This window comes from Medicago sativa, chromosome 2, assembly GCF_051527215.1.
Source record: "Medicago sativa cultivar Bolivia chromosome 2, Bolivia_mono, whole genome shotgun sequence".
Taxonomy (NCBI): Eukaryota; Viridiplantae; Streptophyta; class Magnoliopsida; order Fabales; family Fabaceae; genus Medicago; species Medicago sativa.
The window spans coordinates 29,429,359-29,443,766 of NC_140750.1; the positions used below are offsets into that span (position 1 = coordinate 29,429,359).

At 33.1% G+C, this 14,408-nt stretch overlaps 2 protein-coding genes across 2 annotated transcripts; both read left to right on the forward strand.

Annotated features, from left to right (window-relative positions):
* Positions 1-1,838: 1,838 nt before the first annotated feature.
* ALDH7B4 (aldehyde dehydrogenase 7B4) lies at positions 1,839-7,536 on the forward strand. Its single transcript, XM_085744285.1, has 14 exons — positions 1,839-2,028; positions 2,562-2,648; positions 2,763-2,894; positions 3,904-3,976; positions 4,154-4,176; positions 4,271-4,334; positions 4,538-4,583; positions 5,414-5,594; positions 5,958-6,134; positions 6,232-6,396; positions 6,557-6,697; positions 6,781-6,878; positions 7,042-7,191; positions 7,314-7,536. Exons 1-14 carry the CDS (start codon positions 1,891-1,893, stop codon positions 7,366-7,368), a joined length of 1,530 nt encoding a protein of 509 aa, XP_085600411.1. The 5' UTR covers positions 1,839-1,890; the 3' UTR covers positions 7,369-7,536.
* A 2,862-nt stretch (positions 7,537-10,398) lies between these two features.
* Positions 10,399-11,204, forward strand: LOC146946069 (uncharacterized). Its single transcript, XM_085748139.1, has 2 exons — positions 10,399-10,740; positions 10,851-11,204. The coding sequence occupies exons 1-2, from the start codon at positions 10,399-10,401 to the stop codon at positions 11,202-11,204; spliced, it is 696 nt and encodes a 231-aa protein (XP_085604265.1).
* Positions 11,205-14,408: the final 3,204 nt, after the last annotated feature.

Sequence of the window (14,408 nt, forward strand, 5' to 3'; positions counted from 1 at the left end):
ATAGATTGGAAAATCGTCGATTAAACGATCCGATTGACTTTGTGATTGTTTAATAGTTTGGGAAATCGACTTTTGAATAGTCTATTAGAAATCACGACATCATTTGGACATGAATGATGTTGTCGAGTGATTGTGATAATATCGTTTAAAAAACTAGAATCCGTTATTTGATCGTGAGATTGCAGTTGTTACGCTTGGTTGAGTGTCTTTGACCCCAAGCGAAATGGTTCTATCTCTTCTCTATTTATTTTATGTCAAATAGTTTATATAGGTTTACACAAACACACATTTTAAATCCATACACTTAGAACAATATTGATTGTTGAATGACTTGAATATCGCGCTAGTCCCTGTGGAGACGATGTACAATACTTACTTTTGATTGATAGAAAAATATTACATCAGTCAAGTATTATGGGACGGAGGGAGTATTTATTTTTTTTTTTTAATAGATCAAACACATCATTAAACTAAAGGCTAAAGTGCACTTTTCCCCCGCTAAGTTTCAAAAAGTTGTGATTTTGGTCCCCTATGTATAAAAACTACAATTTTGGCCCCCAAGATTTGGCCCATTTGCATCTTTCGTCCTTTTGGACAATTTTGACCGGTCAATGTCTATGTGGCACGCCACGTGTGTAATTATTGAATTAAAAAATATTAAAAAAATCATATAATCATTTTTTAAATTAAATAAATTTAAAAAATATTAAAAATTAGAAAAAAAATTATAAATCCAGAATTTTTTTAAAAAACTCATCCTCTTCTTCATACATTCATCTTCCTCATTCTTCATACATTCATCGTCAATTTTTCTTTCTATCAATTTTCTCTCTCTAAAATCTCAGGATTCTCACACCCAGCAATGTTGTACACACCTAGCAAGAAAGCCCAAGGCGATAGTGCCGTCAAGTTTGTTTGAACCTGGTGAACGAAAAGCAAAGCATCTTTAGATTTAAAAACCCCATCACGCCTCTTCACGGGGTCAGAAAAATGGAGGACGAAATGGAGAAAGTGACAAGTTCGAATAATGAAGAAGCATGAGCAGCTTTACAAAAAAAGCACTTATCAATGCTAGACGGACTCTTCAAACGCCACCAAACCAAATCAACCACCACCTCCACCGAACCACCCACCGAGTCAACTTCCTCCTTCCTCTCTCGCTTCTCCCAACTCAATTCCTCCATCAAATCTCATCTCTCTGAATCCCAATCCATTTCCTTCTCGGATCCATCTCACCTCAAATCACACTTCGACAAAATCTCCCAATCAATCTCTGATTTGGAAAAATTGATAGAAAGAAAAATTGATGATGAATGTACGAAGAATGAGGAAGATGAATGTATGAGGAAGAGGATGAGTTTTTAAAAAAAATATCTAGATTTTTAATTTTTTCTGATTTTTAATATTTTTTAAAATTTATTTATTTTAAAAATGATTATGTGATTTTTTAATATTTTTTTAATTCAATAATTACGCCAAAAGAACCAAAGATGCAAAAGGGGCTAAATCTTAGAGGATCAAAATTATAGTTTTTGTATATATGAAACTAAAATCACAACTTTTTAAAACTTACGGAGAAAAAGTATTCTTTAGTCTACTAAACTTCAAAAATGAGATGTAAAATTAGAACAAATTTTGTTTTTAGACATGCACCCACCCCCCACCAATCAAAAAGCAACGTATGTAGATATGGATGAATAGACATCATCATCATAATCATCATCATCATCATCACCTCGTCCGTCTCAAAAGTGGGGTCCACACAACACAACTCACTGTCCTGTCTCAATCTCAAACCGTGACTATAATAACAACAACACAAGTACTGTCATATTCTTACACTCAAGCTATTGTTTCATCAATTTCATCGTCAATTTGGGTTTCAACAAAATGGGTTCTGATCAAAGCAACAATTTGGAATTTTTGAAAGAGATCGGTTTAGGTTCAACTAACATCGGTTGTTTCATAAATGGTCAGTGGAAAGCCAATGGTTCTTCTGTTACTTCTGTTAATCCTTCCACCAATCAGGTCACAATTTTTTTCACTTTTTTTTTTTTTACTTTTTTTTAAATTTTTTGTAAACGTTTTTTTTGCAACTTTGCATGCATGAAAGAACTGTTGAATTATGAAACTTTGATGTTAAAACTGAAATGAAACTGTTACGAGTAAAGATCTTTGTTAAATTTAGATAGCTTGGTGAGTATAGCTTTGTAAAATTATCATTGATGTTATCTTAATTAATAAAAAGTCTTTCTTGCCTAATTTTGTTTTTTAAAAGGGGATTTTTTTTTTTTTTTTACTAAACCTGAGTGATGAATGAAAGTTTAGTGAATTCGAATTTGATCTTGATTGATGATTGAAATAGAAGTACATATTTGGATTTGCGATGAATTTAGCAAAATCATGGTGTTTTTATAGCATTATTGAAGCTCATAATTGTAGTTTTTGCCAAAATTAGTTGGATTTCAAATCAATACAAACAAGCAGTTAGTTGTTTTCATGGTTTTTGGCGATTTTGGATTTCATTTTTATGAATCTGATTGTTGTTGCTTTGAATTTAGACTATTGCTACGGTGACCGAAGCAACTGTGGTTGATTATGAAGAGGGATTGCAAGCTTGTAGTGAAGCAGCCAAGACATGGATGACTGTGAGTTTTTCTCTCTTTTTTGATATAATTGTGAATTTGCGATAGCCGATAGCTCATACTGAATTTAGGTACAGTTAGAAACTAAATGAGGATGAACTTGTGACGTTCTTGCAGATTCCGGCACCCAAGAGAGGTGAGATTGTAAGGCAGATTGGGGATGCATTGAGGGCTAAATTGGATCCGCTGGGTAGGTTGGTGGCTCTTGAGATGGGAAAAATTCTCGCAGAAGGAATTGGGGAAGTTCAGGTATGCCAAATCTCTTTATTAAGCAATTTTTTGGAACATGTTGCGTTTGACAGTACATCAGTGGTAACCAAGTAATGCATTGTCAGATATCATGAACTAATTACCTTGTACTATTTTGGTGTAATGTCATCCAAATCTTGGCCCAAAACGTGGGTTTGTTTTTGCTGTTAGGGCCGACAAATGCGTCTCTAAAGCTTCGTCCAATGAAGCATTTTCTGCATAGTTGCATTCTTTCCATCAATTTTCATTCACGACAAAGAAAAAAAAAAAGCCTTCCAGTATGGGCATCTAAAATGTAACTGGTTGCATAAAAATCCTGAAATCCATTGCAGTCAACAAGGTTAACTGGAACCGTACTTTTGAAAATTGTTAACTTGGTAAAAAATAAGTGGACATACTGGAGAGTGAAAAGGCTTCCCGTTATTCAGAATGTTTAAGAATTGTAATGAACTTTTTTCATGTTATACTCTACATTTTCGAGTATAACCACGTCGACTTAGCTATTTCAGGGGGAAAATCTGAAACTGATATGTGATTGGGTAGAGTGACCATCATGAATGGTTGATTATGTAATATGAAATGTAATGTTGGGAGCTCTTCAAATTTTCCTGCACTGCTAATTTAGTAACCAATTTTGCCAGTGCCATCTTTTAAATACTAGTTTTACTATCACCAACCCTATATCTTTTTAAGGATAAATTTAACTATTTACTCATTTTAGAATTGAGCCGCGTTAACTGCATTTTCATGGCTTATGTCCTGTATTTGTTTCTCCGAGAATAGTCACTTTTAAAAGTTCCTTCATTTTCATTCTCAGGGCATTGCATAAACTTTGGTGTGTGTACAGGCGGACTGCTATATGATGCAATCTAGTGCTTTTTCTGAGTACACACAGTTAAAAATAATCATATAATCTAAAAGAGAAAAATATATTATATATAATATTTGTTGTCTGCCCTGAACATTTGTATGTGATATAGTTTGTAACCTTTCATTCTACTTGTTACAGGAAATTATTGATATGTGTGATTACGCTGTTGGGCTAAGCCGACAATTGAATGGATCAATTATCCCATCAGAACGTAAGATTTTTTATCTTTATCAATTGTTCATCGTTTCTTTATAATAATACTCAGGGTTATAAAGTTGTTTAATAAAATTTTGTTCACAGACACTTTTGTTTCGAATTCGATGCTAATTTCTTTTCATGATGTTCTCGTTCTGAGTTAATTTTTTCATTAAACTTTCTTTTTTTACAGGTCCAGATCATATGATGTTTGAGGTTCGATATTAAACTGTGATTATTTTGTAACTTCTTCACCATTATATCATAGGGAGTTTAGTTATGAACTCTATTGTGTGCTCTTACACTACAGGTATGGAACCCACTAGGAATAGTTGGCGTAATCACTGCTTTCAACTTTCCATGTGCTGTTCTAGGTATACTTTTTCTTCATCTATCTCAACACACGCAGTGATAAATTTCTGGTCATTCTATTATTAAGAATGCATTGCTTGTCGAAAGAAAATTTCTTAGGAATGTATTCCAAACATCAAGAAAACTATCTGCGCTTACTTTTTATACTTCGAGCTTATTCGGGTGATTACAATGTTGTATAACCTGTTCATTTCTGTTGTCTCAGGATGGAATGCTTGCATTGCATTAGTCTGTGGTAACTGTGTGGTCTGGTAAGTTTACATATTACTAGGCATGTGTGTGTGTGTAGATTTCAGACCAATTATCTTGATCTTCTTTTGTCTACTATTTTCTCTTGACTTGAATGGTATTTATACTGTAAACTTAATGCGATCAATACTTCAATTCTTGACGCGTACTGTTTAATGTATGTGTTTTATCAGCATCTTTCATTTGGTATCTCGCATAAGTTAACTTTCCTACAATTGCACACACTGTTAAGGCAACTTATTTGTGTTGGGTGAATATATCTTAAATGACACAGTTGGAGGACTCAGCTGTAAGTTTTGGTGACAACTTGACCACCGATTTCTCCAATTGCACTTCTTTTGAATTTGTTTCACTTAGTAGTCAGTACAAAATTTCCAATAACATCAATCCGTAAAATAGCCTACTCCACCAAGTGAGATAAGGTTGGTGGTTGGCTTGGTTGTTATTGTTCGTGAAATATACTTTAGTGGTTAAAGTGCTATGTATTTTTGTTCTCTTATGTGGCATCCTCGTAATCTGATCTCTCTACTTAATGGTTGTATAATTTATCCTTGCCTTCATGGACTTCTTCCCAATACAATATATGTATCTGTATTCTGTATAATATGTATAAATGGCTTAGAAAGGAGGGTTATCAAAAGGGATTAAAATGAAAAAAAATTATCTTGATTGTTGCTGACCATGATGAACTTCATGACTTTTATGCAAATCTTTGTTAAAATTTTATGTGATATCTTGTCAGCTTCTTCTTCTTCTAGTGTGTTTCAAATTTTCAATAAAAATTTTGTCGTCTTTTCATTACAATTTTTTCTTACTACCACACGAATTACAGGAAGGGAGCTCCAACTACACCATTGATAACTATTGCTATTACAATGCTAATATCTGAAGTTCTTGAGAGGAACAAATTACCTGGGGCAATATTCACCTCTTTCTGTGGAGGTGCTGATATTGGGCAGGCAATATCGAAAGACAGACGCATTCCACTGGTTTCATTTACCGGAAGCTCAAAGGTAGTTTCTTTGAGTACTTGATCTCTAAACATAATGTTTTTAACAGGTGACATAATTAATTAACCAAATTGAATTGGATGTACAGTTTTCCTCTTTTTATTAAAAATGTAGTTATCACCCAAGTTTCTCTGGCATTAGGTCTTATTACAATAACTATTTATAAAGATATGTAATATTTAACACCCTATAGCATCATCTTGGTAGTACATATACCTCTATTTGTCAGAAATTGTGTAATCATGTATATCTGGCCTCCTATTCAAACATGCTACGTTGAGATACAGTGCCGAATGTTCACTTCAGTATGATTTGTAGATTAAAATCTATACGTATTGAGCTGATAATGAAATGCTCCTATTGTAGGTGGGTGCGGAGGTACAGAAAACAGTGAATGAAAGATTTGGCAAATGCTTACTGGAGTTAAGTGGTAACAATGCAATTATAGTCATGGATGATGCAGATATAAAACTGGCTGTACGCTCTATTTTCTTTGCAGCTGTGGGTACTGCTGGTCAGCGGTGCACAACCTGCCGTAGACTGGTATTAAAACCAATTTTGAAAACTTGAGTTCACAATTGTAAAGCATCCATGTTGTTTCCGTAAGGTATTTAATATTCAATTTTGGCTTTGCATGCAGTTTCTGCATGAGAGTATTTACGCAAATGTACTAGATCAACTTGCCGGACTTTACAAACAAGTCAAAATTGGGAATCCCCTGGAGAAAGGGACTCTGGTTGGGCCCCTTCATACTCGTTCTTCCGTGGAAAACTTCAAGAAGGGCATTGCAGCGATAAAATCTCAGGCATGTCATGCACTCTTTTCTAGTTAAGTTAAATATGGTCGGCATGTAACTTCCCATGTGTTATGTCCAATTTTGCACGGTATTGTAAGCAACTTTTGGTCAAATATGATGGGTGTGTATTCTTTGTGCCAAGATGCTTACTCGATACTCTGATTATCAGGGTGGGAAGATCCTAACAGGGGGGTCTGTAGTGGAGTCAGACGGAAATTTTGTACAGCCAACAATTGTTGAGATTTCTGCAGATGCTGCTGTTGTTAAAGAAGAACTGTTCGCTCCAGTTCTCTATGTTATGAAATTTCAGGTAGTATATTATCTAAATCTTTTTATTGAACTTATTTCCTTACAAATTTAGTTTCTGATTTCACTCACGATTTTTCTATATAGAATCTCGAAGAAGCAATTGCCTTGAACAATTCTGTTCCTCAAGGACTGAGTAGTTCAATCTTTACACAAAGACCTGATACTATATTCAAATGGATCGGGTAACTATCTGGACTTCTTTTTTCGTCATTTCCTCTAGATACCTTCTAATGACTTCAGCTTAGGAACTTGTCTACTAACCAAAACCCCTTAAAAGATGTCTGTCGTGTTTTTTAGTATATAAACGGTATATTTTGCATATTCATGAGTGTGATTGCTGTGCAGGCCAAGAGGGAGTGATTGTGGTATTGTAAATGTGAACATACCAACAAATGGAGCTGAGATTGGAGGAGCTTTTGGTGGAGAAAAGGCAACTGGTGGTGGTCGCGAAGCAGGGAGTGACTCGTGGAAGCAATACATGCGCCGTTCTACATGGCAAGTCTTAGTTGAATTTAAGATGTTGCATGTCCCTTACTTATAAGTTCTGTTAATCACATAAATACATCTTCCTTTACTTTACATGTTCTTAATGATATTTTAATTGTTGTCTTGTGCAGTACTATCAATTATGGAAGTGAACTACCATTAGCTCAGGGAATAAACTTTGGCTAATCCTTGGACATAAAGATGATCAGATGCAGTTTTCAAGTCCTGGTTGACATGGGCTCAAATGGTTGTTTCAACAAGATATGTTGTAAAAGTGGCCCCTTGACTTGATAGCATTAATGTATTAGAAATATCCAATAAATTGAGGGCCAAAATTCTTATTTCCTAATAAAATGTTTTGTATGTTTAGATATGCATGCTTATCAAATTTTATTATGTTTATTTTTTCTAAAATTTTGGATACACTCTTGAATTCACACTCTAGAAAGCAGGCTGTGATTCAATATCATCTTAATCTGGTTTTATCTTACACTAAAATTGTCTTGCTAATCATTTCAACAAATTTATAACTTATTTGACTATTAATTATTATTCTAAGTTTATTTGAATAAAATTAAAGTGTTTTAGTAAACAACCTTTTAAAATGTACACCAAGAAACAACCTTTTAAAATTCATTTGAAGATACTTACTACGAAAAGAAAAAATATGAATCATATATAAATTTTATAGCATTATTTGTATTTTTTTTTCTGACAAAAGTATCATTACTATCTTAAAAAACGACTTGCTGTAAAATATTACTTTTTTTACTCTTTGTATTTAACTATAGTTAGTTACATTAAACTAGAGTTAGTCTTTCATTACTTCAGTTAGATTAGAAATAGTTGGTTACAGTTTCTCTAAATAGTTAGCCCTTTGTGGTTTCTCAAAAGGATTAGGGAGTTGTGATTCTTATGTAGATGAGTTTTGGGGTGCCTTTGAAAGTTTGAAGTTGACTAGAGTTTGTGGTTTTAATAGAGTGGAGTTTCATGTTGATTCTTGGGTAGTGGCCACTACTCTCTCTTTCTCAAAAATAGGAGCGGCAACAAGTTAGAATTTATTGCAACATATTCGATGGTTGTTGGATATGAATTGGGAGGTTCGAATTTGTCATTTGTATAGAGAAGTTAATGCTTGTGTTGACGTACTTGCAAATATAGCTTGTGCAGAGATTTCATTTTGATGTTATATGAGCATTATCCTGCTCAAATTAGTATGTCGTCTTTAGCTGATTTAAAAGTTGTTTGTACTCTGAGAATTGTTAGGCGGTAGTTTCTTTCTTTGTTGGCCGTAGGCCCTCTTGTTATAAATAAAAATAATAGTTCACCCTTTTTCCATTGTATTGTTCTAGTGTTCAATTTTTTAAGTAGATTGTACCATTTTCTCACTTTCATCAATGAAGAACCATTATTCTTCTGTTGTTTCTTTGCATACCAAGATGGTAGGAGAATTCAACCCTTGAGCTCTGGCTCCGTCAATTTTGTGCAATCGATCCCTTTCTTCAAACTTTCGAGCTATTGGAACGGATCTGTAGTGTTATAGACATCAACAACATGAAGTTAGAATGAACCATTGGAATGTATGTTTGGTTATGAGCTATGAAGTATGAATACCTTTGTAGGATCAGGTGTTTGCGGTGCCTGGCACACGTCGGTGTCGATACTTGTATGACATTTGTATGACAGTATGACACTTGTCAAAAAAGTTAGGTGCATTTTCTTAGATATTTTTTGTATAGTTCTTAACTAAACTACTCTTTTTTCAAACTCTTAATTTTCTCGGAGTTTGTTATATTTAGTTATGAATCATACAAAAAACACCTAAGGAAATACATTTAAGTTTTGTCCTAAAAATTCTCAGACAAGTGTCTCAAAAGTATTTATTTATTTCTTTGCTACGACACTCCTTAGACCGGTGTCGGATACCCATATGACATTATACTACAAATGTCAAACACACTAAGACAATTGTTTGAAAATATTTTCTATTTATTTTCGCCGACAAATATTGTTGGACAATCTCAAATACATCTACTTGGAATAAAGATATGTGGTATACTATATAATTTTGTTTTAAATTATTTTTTTATATACTTTGGTTTTCAATTGAGTTTTTTATAAACAATTATAATATCTTATTTAATAATTATAACAGATAAGTTAACATATATGTAGCGGTGTTGGTGTTCCGTATTTCTCAATTGTTTGAAAATATTAACAATGTTGACATATCTATGTTGTATCAAATGTCTGTGTTGGAGTCTGTGCTTCATAAGTTATGAAAGATCTGAGAATCATCACACTAGACAATAACTAACTACACCAATGATCTTAACATCATATCTTAAAGAAAAAACTATAAGACATGAGTATATGAATCTTATTATTATATGTTGCCTAACATTTGTAGTACCAAATCAACATCTAAAGCAAACCTTTAGTGAATGAACAATGATATATATACTCTTAATACAAAATCATATTTAAATTAGAAATAGATATCCAAAATAATCCCAAAAATTAGAAATAGCTAATACACAAGAATTAGATATCCAAAATTTCATATTTAAATTTTAAATGAGAGAGGTCGATGGTACACTTTGGATTGACTTCAAATTATTTGATCCAATGTTCTTTTTTTTCATTTTTAAGTTCAGTATATGATCTAAAAAACGACTAATCCAAGATGTACAATCTTATCATCAACTTGTGTTGGTATCACTTAAAGTCAGAACTTCTTTGTTTGTTTATTTGATCCAATGTAAGACTTTTAATATAATGAGTAATGATGAAACTTAACCATAGTATTTGATCTATCCGTTTTATAATACATGTCTCGTAGGGATGGGAATAGGTCAGGCCGGCCTACAGGGGCCTACGGTCTAGCCTACGACATGCTAGACCAGGCTTTTTCTTAAACAGAGAAGGCCTAGGCGTTTTTAGAAGCCTATTTAGCTCAACAGGCCAGGTCACAGGCCATTCAAAAAGCCTCTTTGACCTATTAAGCCGGTCTATTTCATATGGAGGCTAATTCATAATAAACTTCCTACAGATGATAATCTCAGGAAGAGAGGATGCTTCATTGTCTCTATTTGCTGTTTTTGTTTAAAACATGATGAATCTTCTAATCACATCTTTTTTGAATGCCCTGTCACATCTATCCTTTGGGATTGGCTTGGCAAAGGCACTGATATATCTTTGGATCACTCTAATTTTATGCCTCTGCTTCTGGGATCTGTTGGTAGAGGAAGCAAACTGATTCAACAGGTTTTGAACTCAGCTATTATCCACACCATCTGGGCCATATGGATTGAAAGAAACCAGAGACGTTTTCAGAACAAAGCCCAATCCATGAACTCTCTATTCAACACTGTTTTGGTTGAGGTTAAACTGAGCTATAACTTGGATTTAGCTAAAGGTAATTCTGACATGCTTGATTACAAAATCTCAAGGTTGTTCAACATTCCTCTCAAGACCAAAAGAGTCAAGGTGAGCCATGAAATTCACTGGTGCCCTCCTCCTACTGATGTGGTGAAGTTTAATTGTGATGGATCAGCTGTAGGGACACAGCCTTGTAGAGCTATTGGCATTGTCATTAGAGACTCCAACTCTTTTTTTTCTTGGAGCCATTTCCAGCAATATTGGTCATGCTTCTGTCCTGGAGGCAGAATTCTGTGCATGCTTATCGGCCATTGAGAAAGCTAGAGATATATATGCATCTGACTAGTATATGTTTAGAAACTGACTCCATCAGTGTGGTTTCTGCCTACAACAAGAATGTTGGAGTGCCATGGAAGATGAGAGCTAGGTGGTACAATTGCATGAAGTTTTGTAAAACTATTGCTTGTGTTTGTGTGCATGTCCTTAGAGAGAGCAATCAAGTTGTTGATGCTTTGGCAAAGAATGGTCAGGGCCTGGCCATGTACTCATCACAGTGGTGGCCTTCTCCACCTTCTTTCCTTTACCCCTTTCTCTACAGGGATAGTTTAGGGTTGTCATTTTCTAGGCTTATTGTGAATTGATAGTGGTCCCCTTTTTTTGTTGTTAACTTGTTTCTTTCATTGTTTTTGTTTTGTATTGAATTGATGTAAGAGGTTGAGGCAGCTCCTGACTTTTTAATACATTTTAGCTTTATAAAAAAAAAAAGTAAGTCGGTCTATTTAAGTAAATATGAATAATATTATTTATTATTATATTATATTTTGTACTTTGAATTAAAATAAAAATTTGTTAACTTTTTCAGTAATTTAAGCTTATTAGTATACATTAATTTTTTGCATATTTAAATGTATTATTACAAAATAGAATTGAAATATGATACAATATATAGTCAAATTCCCTAAAAACTCATCTTGATTATCAAAAGAGAGTTTAATCTAATAGATATATATTAGTTCGCTAGTCCATTTAAATTTAGATCACATTGCTTATTAAAAGATGTTCATATGAAATAGGCTTTTAAACAAGCTAGCAGGTCGTATCAGGCTTTCAGAAGGCCAGACTCAGACCTAAAAAGTAAGCCTATGACAGGCCGCAATCCAGGCTTAGGTCTTCACAAAATTTGGCAGACCAGGCTCAGACCTTGCAAAGTCTAGCTCGGCCTAGCCTATTCCCACCCTAATGTCACGGTCAACCACTTCACACATGCCAAAATACAATATTTTTTTTTAAAGTTAAACTAACTTACCGAAATTGTCAGTGTGGAGAACCAAATATGACCCTTTTGAGAGGAGCACACTCCAAAGTCTGAAGCCAAAACCATCATAACAACCCAAGTGGATTGCCAAAACACAACTTTGACTATTAATATATTGATGTTATATAAATAAGGGTTAAATATGTTTTTGGTCTCTATAAATATGTCAACTTTTAGTTTTAGTCCCTCTAAAACTTTCCTTCAACTTTTAGTCCCTATAAAATTTTCAATCTTCACTTTTGGTCCCTCTTTTAAAGTAAACTCATATGTAGAATTCATATTATTTAATAAAATTTTCCAGAAAAATTCAAAATATTATTAGAATCACTCCAAAAAAAATTCAGAATTTTTTAACAAAACATGGATTTAATATGAATTTTTATATGTTTTGAGGTTAAAAATTCATATTTAATTTTTGTGTTGTTAAAAAATTCTAATTTTTTTTAGGAAATTTTTTTAGAATATTTTACACATTTCTGCACAATTTCATTAAAAAATACAAAAATTAAATTAAAAATGGGGACCAAAAGTAGTGATTGAAAATTTTATAGGGACTAAAAGTTGAAGAAAAATTTTAGAGGGACTAAAACGAAAAGTTGACATATTTATAGGGACCAAAAACATATTTAACCCTATAAATAATGCACATTGTCAAAATGCGATATGTAATTAGAAACAGAGCGAATAGAAAACATTAAAACCATAGCTATAGAGTTGATTCAAAGCAAAAGCAATGATGAATTTCTGCAAAATCTCTGTTTTATTATTCATGAAATATTTATTCAGAAATGAAGAACAGAAACCGTCAAAATTTTGAAATATGTTGTTTATTAATATATTGCAAATATGTTGTTCTTCTGAGAACATAGCATGAACTTTACAATCTGAGCTTCTTACACGCCTTTAGATCAGCACGGTAGCGACATGGTCAAATTTCTCACCGGCAAAATCAATTCATAAACTAACTTCGAAATTGTTTTGAGGGGAACTTCGAAATTGTTAACCACAATTCTTCTATGAAAATCTCTTGTTACACGCTGTTGAATGAAATAACTCTATCATATTAGCCATTCTTCTGAAAACAGAGTTGAAGGTAGACTTTTGATGTATATAATAAAATTGTGTCTTTTATAATATTGAAAAAATGGGAAGAGATGTCATAAATTTTTTGTCCCTAGTGACTGCGTTTAAATTTTGATGCTACTATGATATTTGGGTTAAAACTTGGGTGAAAGTGTCCGGCATAACAATGATGTCGTTGTCAGTTGAGTTAGGGTTTAAGGAGGAAACGATACAATGTTTTAAATTTTTTTTAGCCTTAAACACAGTGTTGATCCTCATATTTTGACAAAAATCGCAATTTTGATCACTCCATTTTTAATTGTGCAATTTTGATACCCATTTCTAAAATTTTTACCAATTCATGGTTTTGACCATATAATTTGATGATGTGGTAATAAATTGTTCACGCTTATTTCAATTGATCTTCTTTTGTCTTTGTATAGTTAGTCTTGTCATCAATTTGTGTGATCAAAATTATGGGTTAGTTAAAATTTTTTGAAATGAGAGACCAAATTTGCCAATTAAAAATGGGGAGCCAAATTACGGTTTTACTAAAAACTGGAATCAAAATTGAAACTTAAGAGGTTAAGCAGCAAGATTAGAGTTTTGATGCTCTGCATGTGAAGATGTGGGACATGTAATTGGGGCTTGACATGACTCGGAGAGAAAATGTATCTCTCATCTAATTATAGACTGACTCAAAGATTTTAGTCGAAATGGTCACTAACAAGTGAAAAACTAACAAGTGAAAAATCAATGGGAACATCCCCTCATTGATTCGACGTATTCAAGATTTTCTTCTGAAGGGCTGACACATACTTAAGTCTCTTTTTTTTAGAGATTCTTGGAATCTTCTTGTTTTGTAGTCCCCTCTTAGATATTTCACATACTTCTTTTTTGATGATATTGTTGGAGCTTGCATGCTTCTTTTGAGCCACTTTCCCTCTATTATACCAAAAATAGATCACACATTACTTGTTCCTGTATGAATTACATACCAAAAATTACTCTAGGGATCCTTTAAGTTTGAGGTTTGTAACAAATTGGTCATTTAAGTTATTTTTGTCACACATAAGTCAAGTTTGAGGTTTGTAACCGATTGGTCCTTTAAGTTATTTTGGTCACACATAAGTCCTTTAAGTTTGTAAATGTTTTCAATTTAGTCCTTCTGACACGTCACCGTTTTGGTTAACAGAAGGACTAAATTATTTTTTTTTACAAACTTAAAAGACTTATGTGTGATCAAAATAACTTAAAATCAATCTATTACAAACCTCAAACTTAAAGTCTTCTAGTGTAGTTTAACCAATAATCTATTTCCATACTTTTTCTTGCATTATATAAAGATCCCCAGGTAAAATACCGGAAATATCTATCTGTATGATTTTTTTTTAAGGTATCCTATCTATATGAGTTGAACCTTTTTTTTAGAGGATTTGAGTTGAAACGTTAAAAATATCTTATAGGA

Coding starts and splice junctions, on each gene's coding strand:
- ALDH7B4 (XM_085744285.1), top strand. CDS start 1,891: ATGGGTTCTGATCAAAGCAACAATTTGGAATTTTTGAAAGAGATCGGT. Junction 2,649..2,762: donor CAGCCAAGACATGGATGACT/GTGAGTTTTTCT, acceptor ACGTTCTTGCAG/ATTCCGGCACCCAAGAGAGG. Junction 7,192..7,313: donor TACATGCGCCGTTCTACATG/GCAAGTCTTAGT, acceptor TGTCTTGTGCAG/TACTATCAATTATGGAAGTG.
- LOC146946069 (XM_085748139.1), top strand. CDS start 10,399: ATGCCTCTGCTTCTGGGATCTGTTGGTAGAGGAAGCAAACTGATTCAA. Junction 10,741..10,850: donor TTAATTGTGATGGATCAGCT/GTAGGGACACAG, acceptor TCCTGGAGGCAG/AATTCTGTGCATGCTTATCG.